This window comes from Haemaphysalis longicornis, unplaced genomic scaffold (assembly GCF_048455015.1).
Source record: "Haemaphysalis longicornis isolate Haplotype H1 unplaced genomic scaffold, Haemaphysalis longicornis Haplotype H1 scaffold_6, whole genome shotgun sequence".
Lineage (NCBI taxonomy): Eukaryota > Metazoa > Arthropoda > Arachnida > Ixodida > Ixodidae > Haemaphysalis > Haemaphysalis longicornis.
The window spans coordinates 2,748,142-2,761,510 of record NW_027526407.1 but is presented as its reverse complement, the minus strand read 5'-3'; the positions used below and the strand labels follow the sequence as shown (position 1 = coordinate 2,761,510).

At 45.8% G+C, this 13,369-nt stretch overlaps 1 protein-coding gene across 1 annotated transcript in view; it reads left to right on the top strand.

The window, feature by feature from the left end:
- Positions 1-45: 45 nt before the first annotated feature.
- The window catches only part of LOC144141362 (A disintegrin and metalloproteinase with thrombospondin motifs like), a 29,439-nt gene continuing 16,115 nt past the window's right edge, over positions 46-13,369 (top strand). The window contains exons 1-3 of the mRNA XM_077672954.1: positions 46-177; positions 278-330; positions 931-1,039. Coding sequence (XP_077529080.1) covers positions 327-330; positions 931-1,039 — 113 coding nt within the window. The 5' untranslated portion in view covers positions 46-177; positions 278-326. The remainder of the gene's footprint in view (positions 178-277; positions 331-930; positions 1,040-13,369) is intronic.

Sequence of the window (13,369 nt, the reverse complement as noted above, 5' to 3'; positions counted from 1 at the left end):
TTGGGCCGTTTCACAAAAATCGTTTTTTTAATAGCCTGAAAAGGAATATTTTATTAAGCACGCACCCAGTTCCCCTGGAATTATCGATGGATTTTTGACGCTGTCATCACTGCGCCATTTTGTTTTCGTCGGAGGATTTACGTATTCGGCATACGATATTGTCTACGCAATCACAGGGTGAGAACCACGTGCGCCATAAACATTGCCCCTATTTTCCGCAATATGCACGAGAAAATGTCTTATTCCGATTTCCTAACTCTTTCTGATTTCAAACTAGTCTAGACATAGCCGATGTCAGAAACAGAAGAGTGGTAAAGAGAACTGTTATGGGTGAGTGCTTTACAACAAATACTCTAATAACTGTTTTCAGTATGTCGTGTAGCTTCAAATTAGGTTTTCTTCTCAAAGTCCAGTGAATACTGTGGGCAGTCTTGTAAAAGGTGCTTACTTTTTAGAGGAAAACAGGTGATAGCCTGCGAGACTGGACCGTAATTGTACTTTTCGGACGTTTTATATTTAATAGTAGGAGTGACGGAGGCCTAAGTGTAAACCTTTGGCATACCTTTGGCTTTTGCATGCAGAAAGAGACGAAAGTTGTAATATAAAAGGGAAGCACAATTTTACAACACCTAAAGTGCCTGCTAACCACAAAGTATTATCACATCAGAAAAGATCACAAGTGCTAGCTCCAGTAGGTTTAGTTTTGTTGGTATATGACGACATTGTAGCAAGTTCGGCATTCGGTCCGGGGGCCCTTTTTGAAGCAGTCCATCGTTTTTGGAGTCTCAAAGTATGTTGTCCCTCAAATAAAAATCGACTGTTGCATAAAAATTGTGTCGGTTCAGATGAATAAAAAAGCTTATATCCTCGGACTCAATGTAAAGGTTTCCACAGAGTGCTCCGAAAGCCCTAAGATAAATTTCTTCGCAGGCTATGGTTATGTTGCTGCCGCATGTGGAATGTTCCGAGTTGCTCTTGGAGAAGATTCCGGTGAAACGTACAAAGGTGTACGAGTTATGGCCCATGAAATCGGACATGTGTGAGTACGATAGCTGTAACATTCGAATGAACGGATATAATGAGCTACAGAAAAAACGGCTAAAAATAGATGCTTGGCTTCGTATGAATAAATGTTTGTCAGCGATTTGTTTCTTTAACAGCGAACCCCTTGAAAAACTAATGACTGCTCGAACTGCGTGCGGTGCAAAATTAGGTTTGTTTGAGCCGTAAAAATAATGAAGTATTTCACAATCAAGGGATGGACGAAATGTCTTCTGGCCAGACATGAGACCTTGCAAAAAAAAAAAGCGAACACTGACCAAGATTAAAAATATATTGACGTTTCGGAACCACATACGGGTTTCTTGTTCACTACGTAAGACAAGCCGTCGTCGTCAATTATGTAGGCAGCACAAGACGTAGAGAGCATGCGTAGACGGGAGGCAAAGTCCCATCCGTCCGGTTTAATGTGGCTGGCGTTGATTAGATAAAAAGTGACTCTAGCAGACGCCGAGATGATGGGTTCTTTTCCTTAGCTAAAATTGCGGTGTTCTCCCAGTCAATCTTGTGGGAATGTTTGTGCGCGTGCTCCGCAATGGCATTCGTCATGTGATTATGATTTCTTACATCACGTTGGTGCTCTTTCAGTCGTCGCGAAAATTTCCCGTTTCACTAATGTACACATGACTGCAGTCAGCACATGGTATCTTGTATACCATTCCAGGGAATGACTCTCTCGGCACTTTATCTTTCACATTCATCAGCCGGTTCCGGAGCTTGCTGGTCGGTACATGGGCAATGCGCATGTAGTATTTTGAAAAGACGCGCGACAATGCTTCGCTTATTCCTGGCTGCGCGTGCTCGTAATGTCCTGTTGTTGGGCGTTCTTGGCTGTAGTATCTTATTCTCGGTTTGGCAAATAAGTAGCTTAGGATAGCCATTGGCTATTAGTTCGCGGCGGATCGCTCCTAATTCACGTTTCAGTGCACTGTCATCTGAGCGGATGCGTACCGCGCGCGTTATCAAGGACGACACAACGGACGTCTTGTGGCCGAGCGGGTGGCGAGATTCAAAACTGAGGTAACGACCCGTGTGTGTGGGCTTCCTGTACACTGGGAAGGTGAGAGTTCCAGCATCGCGGCGAACGAGAACATCCAAGAAAGGAAGCATGTTGTCTTGCTCGGAAGCCCACACACACGGGTCGTTACCTCAGTTTTGAATCTTGCCACCCGCTCGGCCACAAGACGTCCGTTGTGTCGTCCTTGATAACGCGCGCCGTACGCATCCGCTCAGATGACAGTGCACTGAAACGTGAATTAGGAGCGATCCGCCGCGAACTAATAGCCAATGGCTATCCTAAGCGACTTATTTGCCAAACCGAGAATAAGATACTACAGCCAAGAACGCCCAACAACAGGACATTACGAGCACGCGCAGCCAGGAATAAGCGAAGCATTGTCGCGCGTCTTTTCAAATACTACATGCGCATTGCCCATGTACCGACCAGCAAGCTCCGGAACCGGCTGATGAATGTGAAAGATAAAATGCCGAGAGAGTCATTCCCTGGAGTGGTATACAAGATACCATGTGTTGACTGCAGTTATGTGTATATTGGTGAAACGGGAAATTTCCGCGACGACTGAAAGAGCACCAACGTGATGTAAGAAATCATAATCACATGACGAATGCCATTGCGGAGCACGCGCACAAACATTACCGCAAGATTGACCGGGAGAACACCGCAATTTTAGCTAAGGAAAAGAACACATCATCTCGGCGTCTGCTAGAGTCACTTTTTATCCAATCAACGCCAGCCACAATGAACCGGATGGATGGGACTTTGCCTCCCGTCTACGCATGCTCTCTACGTCATGTGCTGCCTACATAATTGACGACGACGGCTTGTCTTACGTAGTGAACAAGGAACCCGTATATGGTTCCGAAACGTCAAAGTATCTTTATTCTTGGTCAGTGTTCGCTTTTCTTTTGCAAATGAAGTATTTCCCAACATACCTTTGATGTTGGAAGAGTTTAGTTGGAAATAGTTAAAAGAGCAATCAATATCAACCTTACGGTTAATATAGATTGAAATCAACCTTAGGGTTTATGAATATTGAGAAGGGGAAGATGTTGAATGAAGCATTACTGATCGTTTTGTATCTTTCTGACTGGCGTGGATGTTGAGATACAGGTCGACTGGAAGCTTTAAAACAGTCGTCTGCTGCATCATATCAAAAATTCTATTGGCCATTTGTCGGGGTCACATGTTCATACACAGATTTGGTTGCTTTTTAAGCGGCATAACATCTTATCATTCCTAGTTGTGTACATTTTTATGCAAAGTCGTGCACGCAATCACATGTGTGTTGATGTAAAAAACTATTGGTTTAAAGCACGAAAGGTTGGAAAAGAACGCAAGGCGAGGCAGAGTCTAAAAGGCACAAGCCCTGTAGGGCGCACAGCTTTCTAGGCTGTCAAACATCACGTCAGATAGCTGTTCGGCTGCGCGCCGTAACAGCGTTGCTGTTTAAGGTAGTGGCTAGGCCGCCGAACGTGCGCAGTAAAAGGTAGTCTCGGTAGTTGATACAGTTTCTACTCAAGACGCTACGGTCGATGTGGTTGTTCGTGTGTTCTTGCAGCAGCTATGTGCGCAAAGGTTGGAGCAGTATATTTTGTGATGCGATCGCCAAGTTGCGCCAGTCCATCAATGGACGTCACATGTGAACTCACGAGAACCACGTGCACCGACTGGGGCCACCATTGCAGAAAAATTCACAAAGGAGATGGAGCTGCCCGTCCTGACGGGCCGGCGCACCGAGCAGTTGCCACGTTCAGGGCAGAAGTTGTGACGATTGTTTGTCGACCAGATCCTTCCGGGATAACAGCTGCCGGAGTCCGCTTTCTTCAGGCGCACCACGACGATCTAGCACCGTCTTTGTGATGGTGTCGTCCGTATCTTGCAATGGCGGTTAAACCAAAATGTCCTTGATAGCATCGGCAACTTCTTGGGGCACGCCTGCGACGCCGTCAATGTACTTTGTCGATTGCGACATGATGTACCGGCGCTGGAAGCGGTCCTTAACTTGGTGAACCAAACCCTTGTGTTTTAATGCGAAAATGTGGTAGTTTTGGTATTGTGGCGAACACCACAGGCGTGCAGTCAGCGATGTTGTTGTCGGAGCTCATCCCGTCAATTTCACTAGAGCGTTGTCCAGGTCACCAATTTTGTAACAGCACGCCGAGATAGCGCAGGTTCGCAGTTTTTAGGCATGGCTGTGTCTTTTCGAAAGAGGTGTACCTCGAGTGGGTCCCCTGACGAGGAATACAAGGGGGACTACCGCGTTGTCCTAAACTAGCTAGGCAAAAGGCCCATCATCGAGCAGACAGGCTCGGCGCCAGGAGTCGGGCGGACAACCGGGTAAGCATGCCCCCGAAAGGCAAATGTTGATGGGGAAGAGAGAATGAACCCGCAGTGAGCTTCTGCGGTGTCGAAAAGAAGCGTCTAGTGCAAAAAGAGCATTCTTCTCGACAGGAGGGCGGTAGTTCGAGAAGAGAGGAAAATGCGACCACCACTGGGAGCCGCCGGAATGGCGGTGCCATGATGCTTCCGCGACGCTTTCAACAAAACGATATGCTGCGCTCCGACACTTTCAAGCCACAATAGCTCCCTTGCAAGTAGAGGGCGAGCGAATGATACACTGCAGACGGATGGACATTTGTGCTAGTTGATATTTTGTTAACGACCTATACGTAATACATCGTAAATACACAGATACTAGGGGAAGAAATTGACATTTTGTTCCCCTAACGTCTGCGTATTTCCGATGTTGGTCGAAGACAGAGCGAAGGCTAAAATAACGTCTCCAACCTAAAGCAAAAACACAAACTAGTAAATTTAGAGGTCTGCGTAACCTATCCTACCCCTCTGAGAAAAGTGCAGACAACCGCACCATCTGCTACTGCAACCGCCACGTTTTTTCTCCCCTCTCAAGCTGCGTGCTTAGGAGACAGGGGTCTGGTAAGAGATTGTCGTGCGCACGCGTATACCGTGATTAGAAAATCCCTTTAGAACCAACAAAAAATTGGTATAATTTTGTAGGTTAGTCTCAACTGGGGAAGAACGGAGCAAACTTCGTTCACAAAACAACACGCAGGAGCAGCAAACGATGTAATGCACACGGAAGCGCGTCTGCGTGCGCCCGCTTCTGTGTTCGTTTGTCGTGGGTTTACCCGCTTTTTAGTGCGCAAGCCTGTCGGCGGTTAGTACCGCGGTTTGGCGGCGGCGATGGTGACGGCGTCGGCGTTTTAACCATGCGAGCGATGCCAGGAAGTAAACGGCGGAGGCAAATCGGCCGAAAGCACGTGGGGGATGGCTGTATGCTGAGCCCGCACGAGACGATCGTTGGAGCGGTTAGCGAAATTATGAAGGGGAGGGCGGCACGCACTGCTACGACACTACCTCTCTCACTGCCTCCCCAACACACTTTCTACAGACGCTACTACTCCGTGCGTCTCGCAAACGAACCACGTGACTTTTGCATGGTTCTGTTACGGGGACGTAGTGGCCGCTGGCGTTAGCCTGGCGGCGGCAATGGCAGCCCGATTCGTCAGGGAGGCTTGAACATCCGGATCAGAGCTGTCCAGCGCCCTGTCCCAGTGCTCGTCGCAGTTGATGGAGGGAAAAGGATCATTGGGACAAGCCCACATGGTGTGCGATAAGGTAGCGGGAATGCCGCATGATGGGCAGTTCGGGGAGGGAAATAAGGACGGATGAATACGAAGGAGCAGCGCGCGAAAGTGGAGGCTGCCTGTCTGCAGAAGGCGCCACGTGCGTTCTTGCACGTTGTCGAGACTGACGTGAGCAGGGGGATATACACGGCGGGCGAGGAGGAAATGTGTCACTATGTCGTGATAGCTGAGTAGGCTATCTCTAGCTGATCTGGCACCGTGGGAGGGGAGGAGGCTGGGGCCGGCTCGGAAAGTGAACCCTCGAGCAGCAGAATGGGCCACCTCATTACCTCCTAGCCCGGGGTGAGCAGGGGTCCAGATCAGTTCTACTGAGGTGGAGGGCGGATTTTGATAGAGAATTTTGAGTGCCTGTGGGGATACGAGCCCCCTGGCGAAATTTTGAATCGCCGTTTTCGAATCGGACATCACAATTGTGGGAGTCGGCCGGTGCGTTAAGGCAAGCGCTATTGCCGCCTCCTCCGCCGTTGCAGGATTGATGGTGCGGACAGTAATTGAGTCAACTGGCGGTGCATTAGGGCGGTCAATGATAGCTACCGCATACGCATCATAGTGGCGGTAGTCAGCCGCGTCCACATAAAGAATGCCCGGTCGGACGGGGAGTCGCTTATTGTGCGCGGACACCCTTTGTTCCCGCCTCCCCCTGTTGTAAGTTGGGTGCATATTGCGCGGGAGTGGGCGAACCAGTACATTAGAATGGATATTTGGGGGGATTTAAAGCTTGCTGTCTGTGATTAGCGGAGCTCGTAAGCCGAGTTTTCCCAGAATGTGCCGTCCAGTAGAGGTGCCTGATGGCCGTTGCAGCTGACCTATGCCATGGGCCTCCACCAGCTCCTCCGCGAGGTTGTGAATTCCTAAGCTCTCAAGTCGGGCAGTGGAAGTGTACAAGGGGACCTGTAATGCAGCCTTGTAGGCTTTCCTGATGAGACAATTAATTTTCTTCATTTCAGTGGGAGTGACCTGAAGGAAAGGTAGTGAGTATGTGATGCGGCGTACGACAAAAGCCTGTACCAGTCGCACTCTGTCTTCTTCCTTAATCCATCTGTTCCGGGCGGTTATGCGTCTAATGAGGCCGATTGTTTGAGTAACGTGCGAAGAGAGTTGTGAAATATACTGAGTGTTAGCCCGGTTACGCTGGATTAGAAGACCGAGTATACGTATGCTGTTTACCACGGGGGCAGTGATGTCACCAATTGTAATTTGTATATCCGGGACGGAGTTGGTGCTGCTTTTTGCCGGTGAAAGAAGGAGTTCAGATTTAGTAGGGGAGCAGTCAAGTCCGGCTGCCGCGCTTCCTCGATGAAAATTTGTGCTCCAGTTTGTAAAGTTTCCTCGATGTGTGCATCGCTGCCCCCAGACATCCAGAGAGTGATGTCGTCCGCGTAAAGGCTGAATTTAAGGCGATGAATTTTCTCAAGTCTCTGGAGGATGTTGAAAATTGCAAGATTAAAAAGTAGAGGTGAGAGAACGGCGCTCTGAGGTGTGCCAATAGAGGGAATGTTGATGGGGTCCGACATTATGTTTCCAACCTGAATAACCGCTGTGCGTGACGTGAGGAAGCTTCGCACATAATTGTAGATGCGTTCTCCCGGGGATACAGCAGTTAGTCCCTGCAAAATAGCCGCATGGGAAACCTGGTCAAAGGCCTTCTTGAGGTCCAATGCAAAGATGGCAGCCGTGTCCACTTTAGATGCTGGAGTAATGGCTTCGTGAAATAATTGAAGGTGAATATCCTGAGTTGATAATCCAGAACGAAAGCCAATCATTGAATGAGGGAAGGCATTGATGGAGGTGAGGTGTTTCGTTAGCCGTGCATGGATTATGTCGTCAAGAACTTTACCCATGCACGACGTAATTTATATCGGCCTAGGGTGATCCATGCTGAGAGGTTTTCCTGGTTTGGGGATGAGAGAGATTTTTGCGTGCTTCCACGACTGGGGTAGGGTACCTGATGTCGAAAAATGATTAAAAAACTTGGTGAGAGTCGAGATTGAATTATCGTCCAAGTTACGCAATATTTTGTTAGTAATTCCGTCTGGTCCCGGGGCTGACCCTGGGTGGATGTGAAGCGCTATTGCCGCCTCCTTCGCCGTTGCAGGATTGATGGTGCGGACAGAAATTGAGTCAACTGGCGGGGCGGGAGGTCAAACAGGATTTACAACGACGCGGTACCCGGCTGCGGGGATGCGCTGCGAGATTACAGCACTGTAGCAGGCTGCGGCGTGTGTTCGCTGATCACGCGATAACTTCCCATGACACACGAGATATGCGCCGTGACCGAGAACGCAGCAGTTCAAGCTGCGCAAACATTTCGCTGTAGGGAGCGTAGTCTGGTACATGTGGCACATTCCATTTGATACCCTCAATTATATAATCTAGCGCAATCCAGAAACATTACGATGCGTTGCATTTGCGAAGATTCATTACCCTGAAAATAAAATGCGGTTCTGGCGTATGTAAAGAGACCACGAAAATTGCTACCTGGAAAGGAACGCCCCCGGGGGCCTACAAGTTTATTTCGCCCCAATGACGTCGGTGATGTTTGTTTGTATGCGCTTTGTAAGCAACGGCCACACGGATTTCTCGTAAGATTGTAGCGCGTCTAGTGAGTCTTCGATGTCCTGAGGCATTCTCACAAACACGCGCCCCCGATCAAAGGCATCCATCATTTCAGTCGGTGTCAGCCTTTTTTCAAAATTCATATAAGTTTACAATCAGCTCCAGGGTTACATACCACGTGGGAACGCACATTTTTAACAGATGGCTCTAGCCGGTGAATTCAGTTCAAAATTACAACTCGCGTTTCGCAACCCGCTGTTTAGTAATGCGGGACAAATGTTCTTGTGATGTTATCTTTGGCACGTCATGAATCAATTTCGAGGTGTTTCTTACAACATGGACCAAAATAAACTTTCTGAGGGGTTTTTCTTGATAATCGTTGAACCGGCACAGATTATGGTATTGGTTTCTGCCACGTCTGCCACCGACGGCCGAAATGGTCGGAAACTGGTTCTTGCGACGACAAATTTCAAAGAGAAAGGCCATATGAATGCTTGAAATAAAAGAAAAATAAACCTTGTAGTGAAATACATATCAATAAAATGAAAGAGGGATAAATGAAAGCAGTTGGATGTGCTTGCCACCCAGTAGCCACCAGTGCTGCAGTGGAGCGAAACAACGCACTTAAAAATTCGCCATGCCCTAATCGAGTTACGTCACCTAAGTAATGAGGAAATAGGATGAATCACATTTTAAAGGGATTGAACACGGCCTCAAAATATTATCATAATGTTAAGTGGGCGCCACTAGAGCTCCTATCACCCAAGTACCTCTCAATCTCGGGCGTTCTGGAACAGCACTCCTGGTTTTGTTAAATAGTATTTTCACTATATAATGGCTATTTGTGGGTTAGAGCGGCGTGTTCGCCAAGCAGAGACGCTAGAAAAAGCTGTCGCCAGATCTGTCAGCCGGGGTTGTATAAAAACGAACAGGTTTGTACCGAAAGGCGCTTGACGGGCCGTGCTGTTTTAAATTTGTGTGACACAGGCACAAATTTACCGAAGTTACAATTTTCTCTATGACACGAAACATTGACCTAGCTGCAGCCTGCAGCAACTACTGTGACAATGCGTGGACACCAAGCATCCTGGCTCACACTTGTGTGGCTTAGGGTTCCAAAGAAAATTGTTCCTTTTGAGGGATGTGGATTGTTTTCAGCAAAAACGAAGGGGATAGGGCATATTAAAAAAAATTGAATATACTGAAAAATGCTATTAAGGAGAAAAGCTCCGCGATCATTAGTGGTTGTAACACTACCTGCAAACGCGAAGTCATCAACCGTCTTCACAAAATAACGTGTCTCTGGCTTGATTTATTGTCTATCATTGGTCGTTCTTTGCGCTTCACGGTTCGAAACTGTAAGCACTTTGGTTACTACAGGATATATTAGTAAATACCTAAGAAGGTTTAGTCTATTGGTGCAGAATAAGGTTCCCGTGACAAAAACCGCTCCGACGTGGGTATTCAAACGAAAGCAACAAGGACCGGCTGCCTCCAAACAAAATAAAATACCAAAAAACATACCATACGAGAAACCCCAATTCATGTAAGCTTTATATTAACTTTGCGTATTCATAGTATAATCGTCTTTACACAAACTAGTGTAAGCATAGCTTCAACACAATGTCTTGGACATGCTACATCTATTTCTCAGTTCGTTTAATGTAACCGTTGTGTTACAAAGCGTTAGTACCAATCTGTCAAATTGTGTTGACCTGGGGATGCACAAAAGGCTAAAGCGGACACGATTGACCGAAACCCGTCAACTTAATCCCCCGAATTAAAGAATATTGAGAATTAAAGAATATTAAAGAATTAAAGAATTAAAGAATTAAAGAATTAAAGAATATTGAGAACTACTGAAGAAACGGTAACGATGTTTGTCTAAATGAATAGATCGATAGCTACAGCGATAGATTTTATTTAACCTAAAACGAAGTACATCATGGGGGAGGACATCAGGGAAACTTAGAAATGCAGCTTGAGCCCTCTTCGCCCCACATAGCAGTATCGTGTTGAAGACCATAGACAAGGCATAACCTGGTAAAATATGCACAACTAGAGGATATAAACGAAAGATAAAATTGCATACCGGTACTCTGTTGCACAATTTCAAGTTGTCACAATAACTTAGTTTCACTCGTCGCCCAGAAAAAAATTTGATCAACGTAACAACCTCGATTGCTGCCAACGTTTCGGTAACAATCTGAACTGAATATTCCTTCGAGGGGGGGTAAGGTAAATATCCCGCTAGCTTTATACTCTTGGTGGGACAAAGTTCTGAAATCGGTGCTGGACAATTTTGTGGGCCGCCCTTATGAGAAATAAGAAACTGAATATATACCGGGGGGGGGGGGAGAAGAGGATTGTCATTAAGAAATTTGTAAAAACAGGCATTTTGCCGGAAATCTGGATTATCACTCTAACATGGCCGTTATAGAAATCTCGTAAACATGTTTTACACAGTTTTATCGGTTACCTCTGTCAGTACAGATTTGTTTGATATCACAATGGCCCCGCAATAAAAATAAAAATAACGGGAACAATTTTTCAGCGCTTCTCATTCTCGCAGGGGCGTTTTTCCTAGGATTTTTACAATATCCAGCTCTTACACTACGTCGGGAATGGGCTCCTTAAATTGAAGTTTTATGCAACGTTCAGTTGGCGTGGTGTTCATACCAAATATTAGGCCTTTTTGGCTCGTTATGGGTTTCATTTCAAACGCCCTTTCTGCGCGTTTAGTGGCATCGCAGGGTGATATACTCAAAATGGTTTTGTGCATTCGCAGGAGTATAATGTAGCAGCAAAAGACGCTTGGATGTTTCAAGCGGTGAATTATATAATGTCGGATTTTTTAAAAGCACTGATATGCTGCAAAACTGAGATGCGCGCAATATTTCTGGCAAGGGCAAAACCGTAATAACCACATTTTAGATATTCCTAAGGGCTACATACATTACAAAAGAACACTTGAATATCTGGACTGATGGAGGACATAATCCAAAATTTGGAAAAGCACAATTTCCTCCTGTTCCTGGTGAGAGGATAATTTGTGGGGAATCCCGCTGAAGAGAAACCTTAGGTAATTAGAAAAATCTAGTCCGGGAAAGTCAATTCCTAAGTCCAGTAGTTCGGCTCGGGTTAGATGCATGTGTCAGTGAGTCAGTAAGTAATCCGGCCACCACTTCATTTGACATGTGCAGACGACTAACACGGGATGCAACGGAAGGCGTTTGGTTGGAAAAATTTCCTACAAATGGCGAACTTAATGCTAAGAAAAAAATTGAAGTGAGTTTCTCTTAGAGCGGTGTAAATGGAAAAATGTTTGTCGCATCCTTGTGCGCTTTCTTGAACAAAATTCGAAAATTGGTTTTTAGATTGTTTTGTTTTGCGGCATTTATAAACAAATTGAAAGTGATATATCAAAGGTCTCAAAAGTTCATGAGAACTTTGAAAAGCGGGTAATGTGCTAAAATCTCATTTTGCCTATTTCATGGCGTTAGAGTGAAATATCGTTAACGTTTTTACACGTGTTTATTAGTTGCCTATGTCAGAAAAATTGTTTTCAAAATCTCAATGGGGCTGCAATAAAAAAACGAGTTTCTGAAACATTTTTTGGCGATTCTCATTCTCTCAGAGTCCCAATGTATTAAGAAGCCGTCATACTTCACTCTACACAACAAGATCAGTCCGCGCCTTAGATTTGAAATATCTACAATCAGAAGTTTGGCTTGACGTTCACAGAAAATCTTAAGCTTTTCTGGCCGGTCTTGGGGGTAATTCCCCTAAATCCTTTTCGCGTATTTAGCGGCGTCGCAAGGCGATATCCCTATAATTGCTTTTGTTCACTTGAAGGAGTAATATTTAGCAAGAAAAATCTATTTCAATGTATCAAACTATGAAACATATTTGCGGTACCTTTACAAACGGTCAATTTGCTCCGAAATGCAGACTCGAGCTGTCACTGTTGGTTCGGGAAAAACGCTAAAACTACTTATCATACACGTGCAGCATCATAATTGGCCAATCGGTAATGTGTACATTGGCCAATCAGGCATGGTTGTCAATGTACGGCTCATGGAGCACCTTTGGTTCACTCAAGAATAATTCATTTGCACATATAACTCGGCACTGAAGGCCCGCGAGGAAAACAGTCAAGAGAAATGCAACCCACTGTATAAGGACACCTGTATTCTTTGGTGCCATAATGACGAGTTGACAAGAGAGTTGGTGGAAGCGTTTTATATAAGAAAACGTTTAGGGAAGTGTATTAGCTATGCTTTTGTGACACCGGACGATAAGAAAATTGCTTTTCTGTCAAACACAATGCCTTAGGTAGTGTTTTTTTTGTGGGAAGGGGGGGGGGCGGGAGTGGGCTACGATAAGATTGTTGGTGCGCCGCTGTGCAGTGATGACGTTTAGAAACACGTGGGGTGTATGACTGTATATATTAGGTTTTCTTTCGAATAAAGGTTTAGTTGAGAGTCAGCGCCGTCTTGTGTCCTCTCTTCCTCGTCGTCGTGTGGTCAAGTGCTGTTTAACATTGCCGGGCAGACTTTCGGATGGGCTCATAATTCTCCTGACACACAATGCAAGAAGCCTAGACCGTGTGGGTCAAAGTTGCTCGTTCAAAATTAAACGCTCGGCCGCGGAGATGGTCACTCTTGATTAGTCGCAGTACTTTTTTTTTCTTAAGGTCGTTATTGCGTTTTGCCCGTGAGACTAACTGCGTGACAATATCTTTTTTTAACTGTTTTATGATAAAACATGGTGGCAGACCTCGATAAAGCTGACGTCTATAGGCTGTATGATTGCGGCACGTATCTTCGAAGCTATGTTTGTAACATATTTGTTCTCGGTTTTCACGACATCCTTTTTTTTAAGATTGCTCCTTCAGGGTTATTGTTCACACTGCGCTGGGCTGTTTTCTATCAAGACGTATCTGCAATATAGCGATTCGTTGGTTGTCTCACGTTACCGGTTTTTTCAGTATGTTCATCCAGTGCCTTCTTTCTGGTCGTTTACTGGTAATGAGCAAGTTCAAGACTTTTGTTTTCTTATTTCT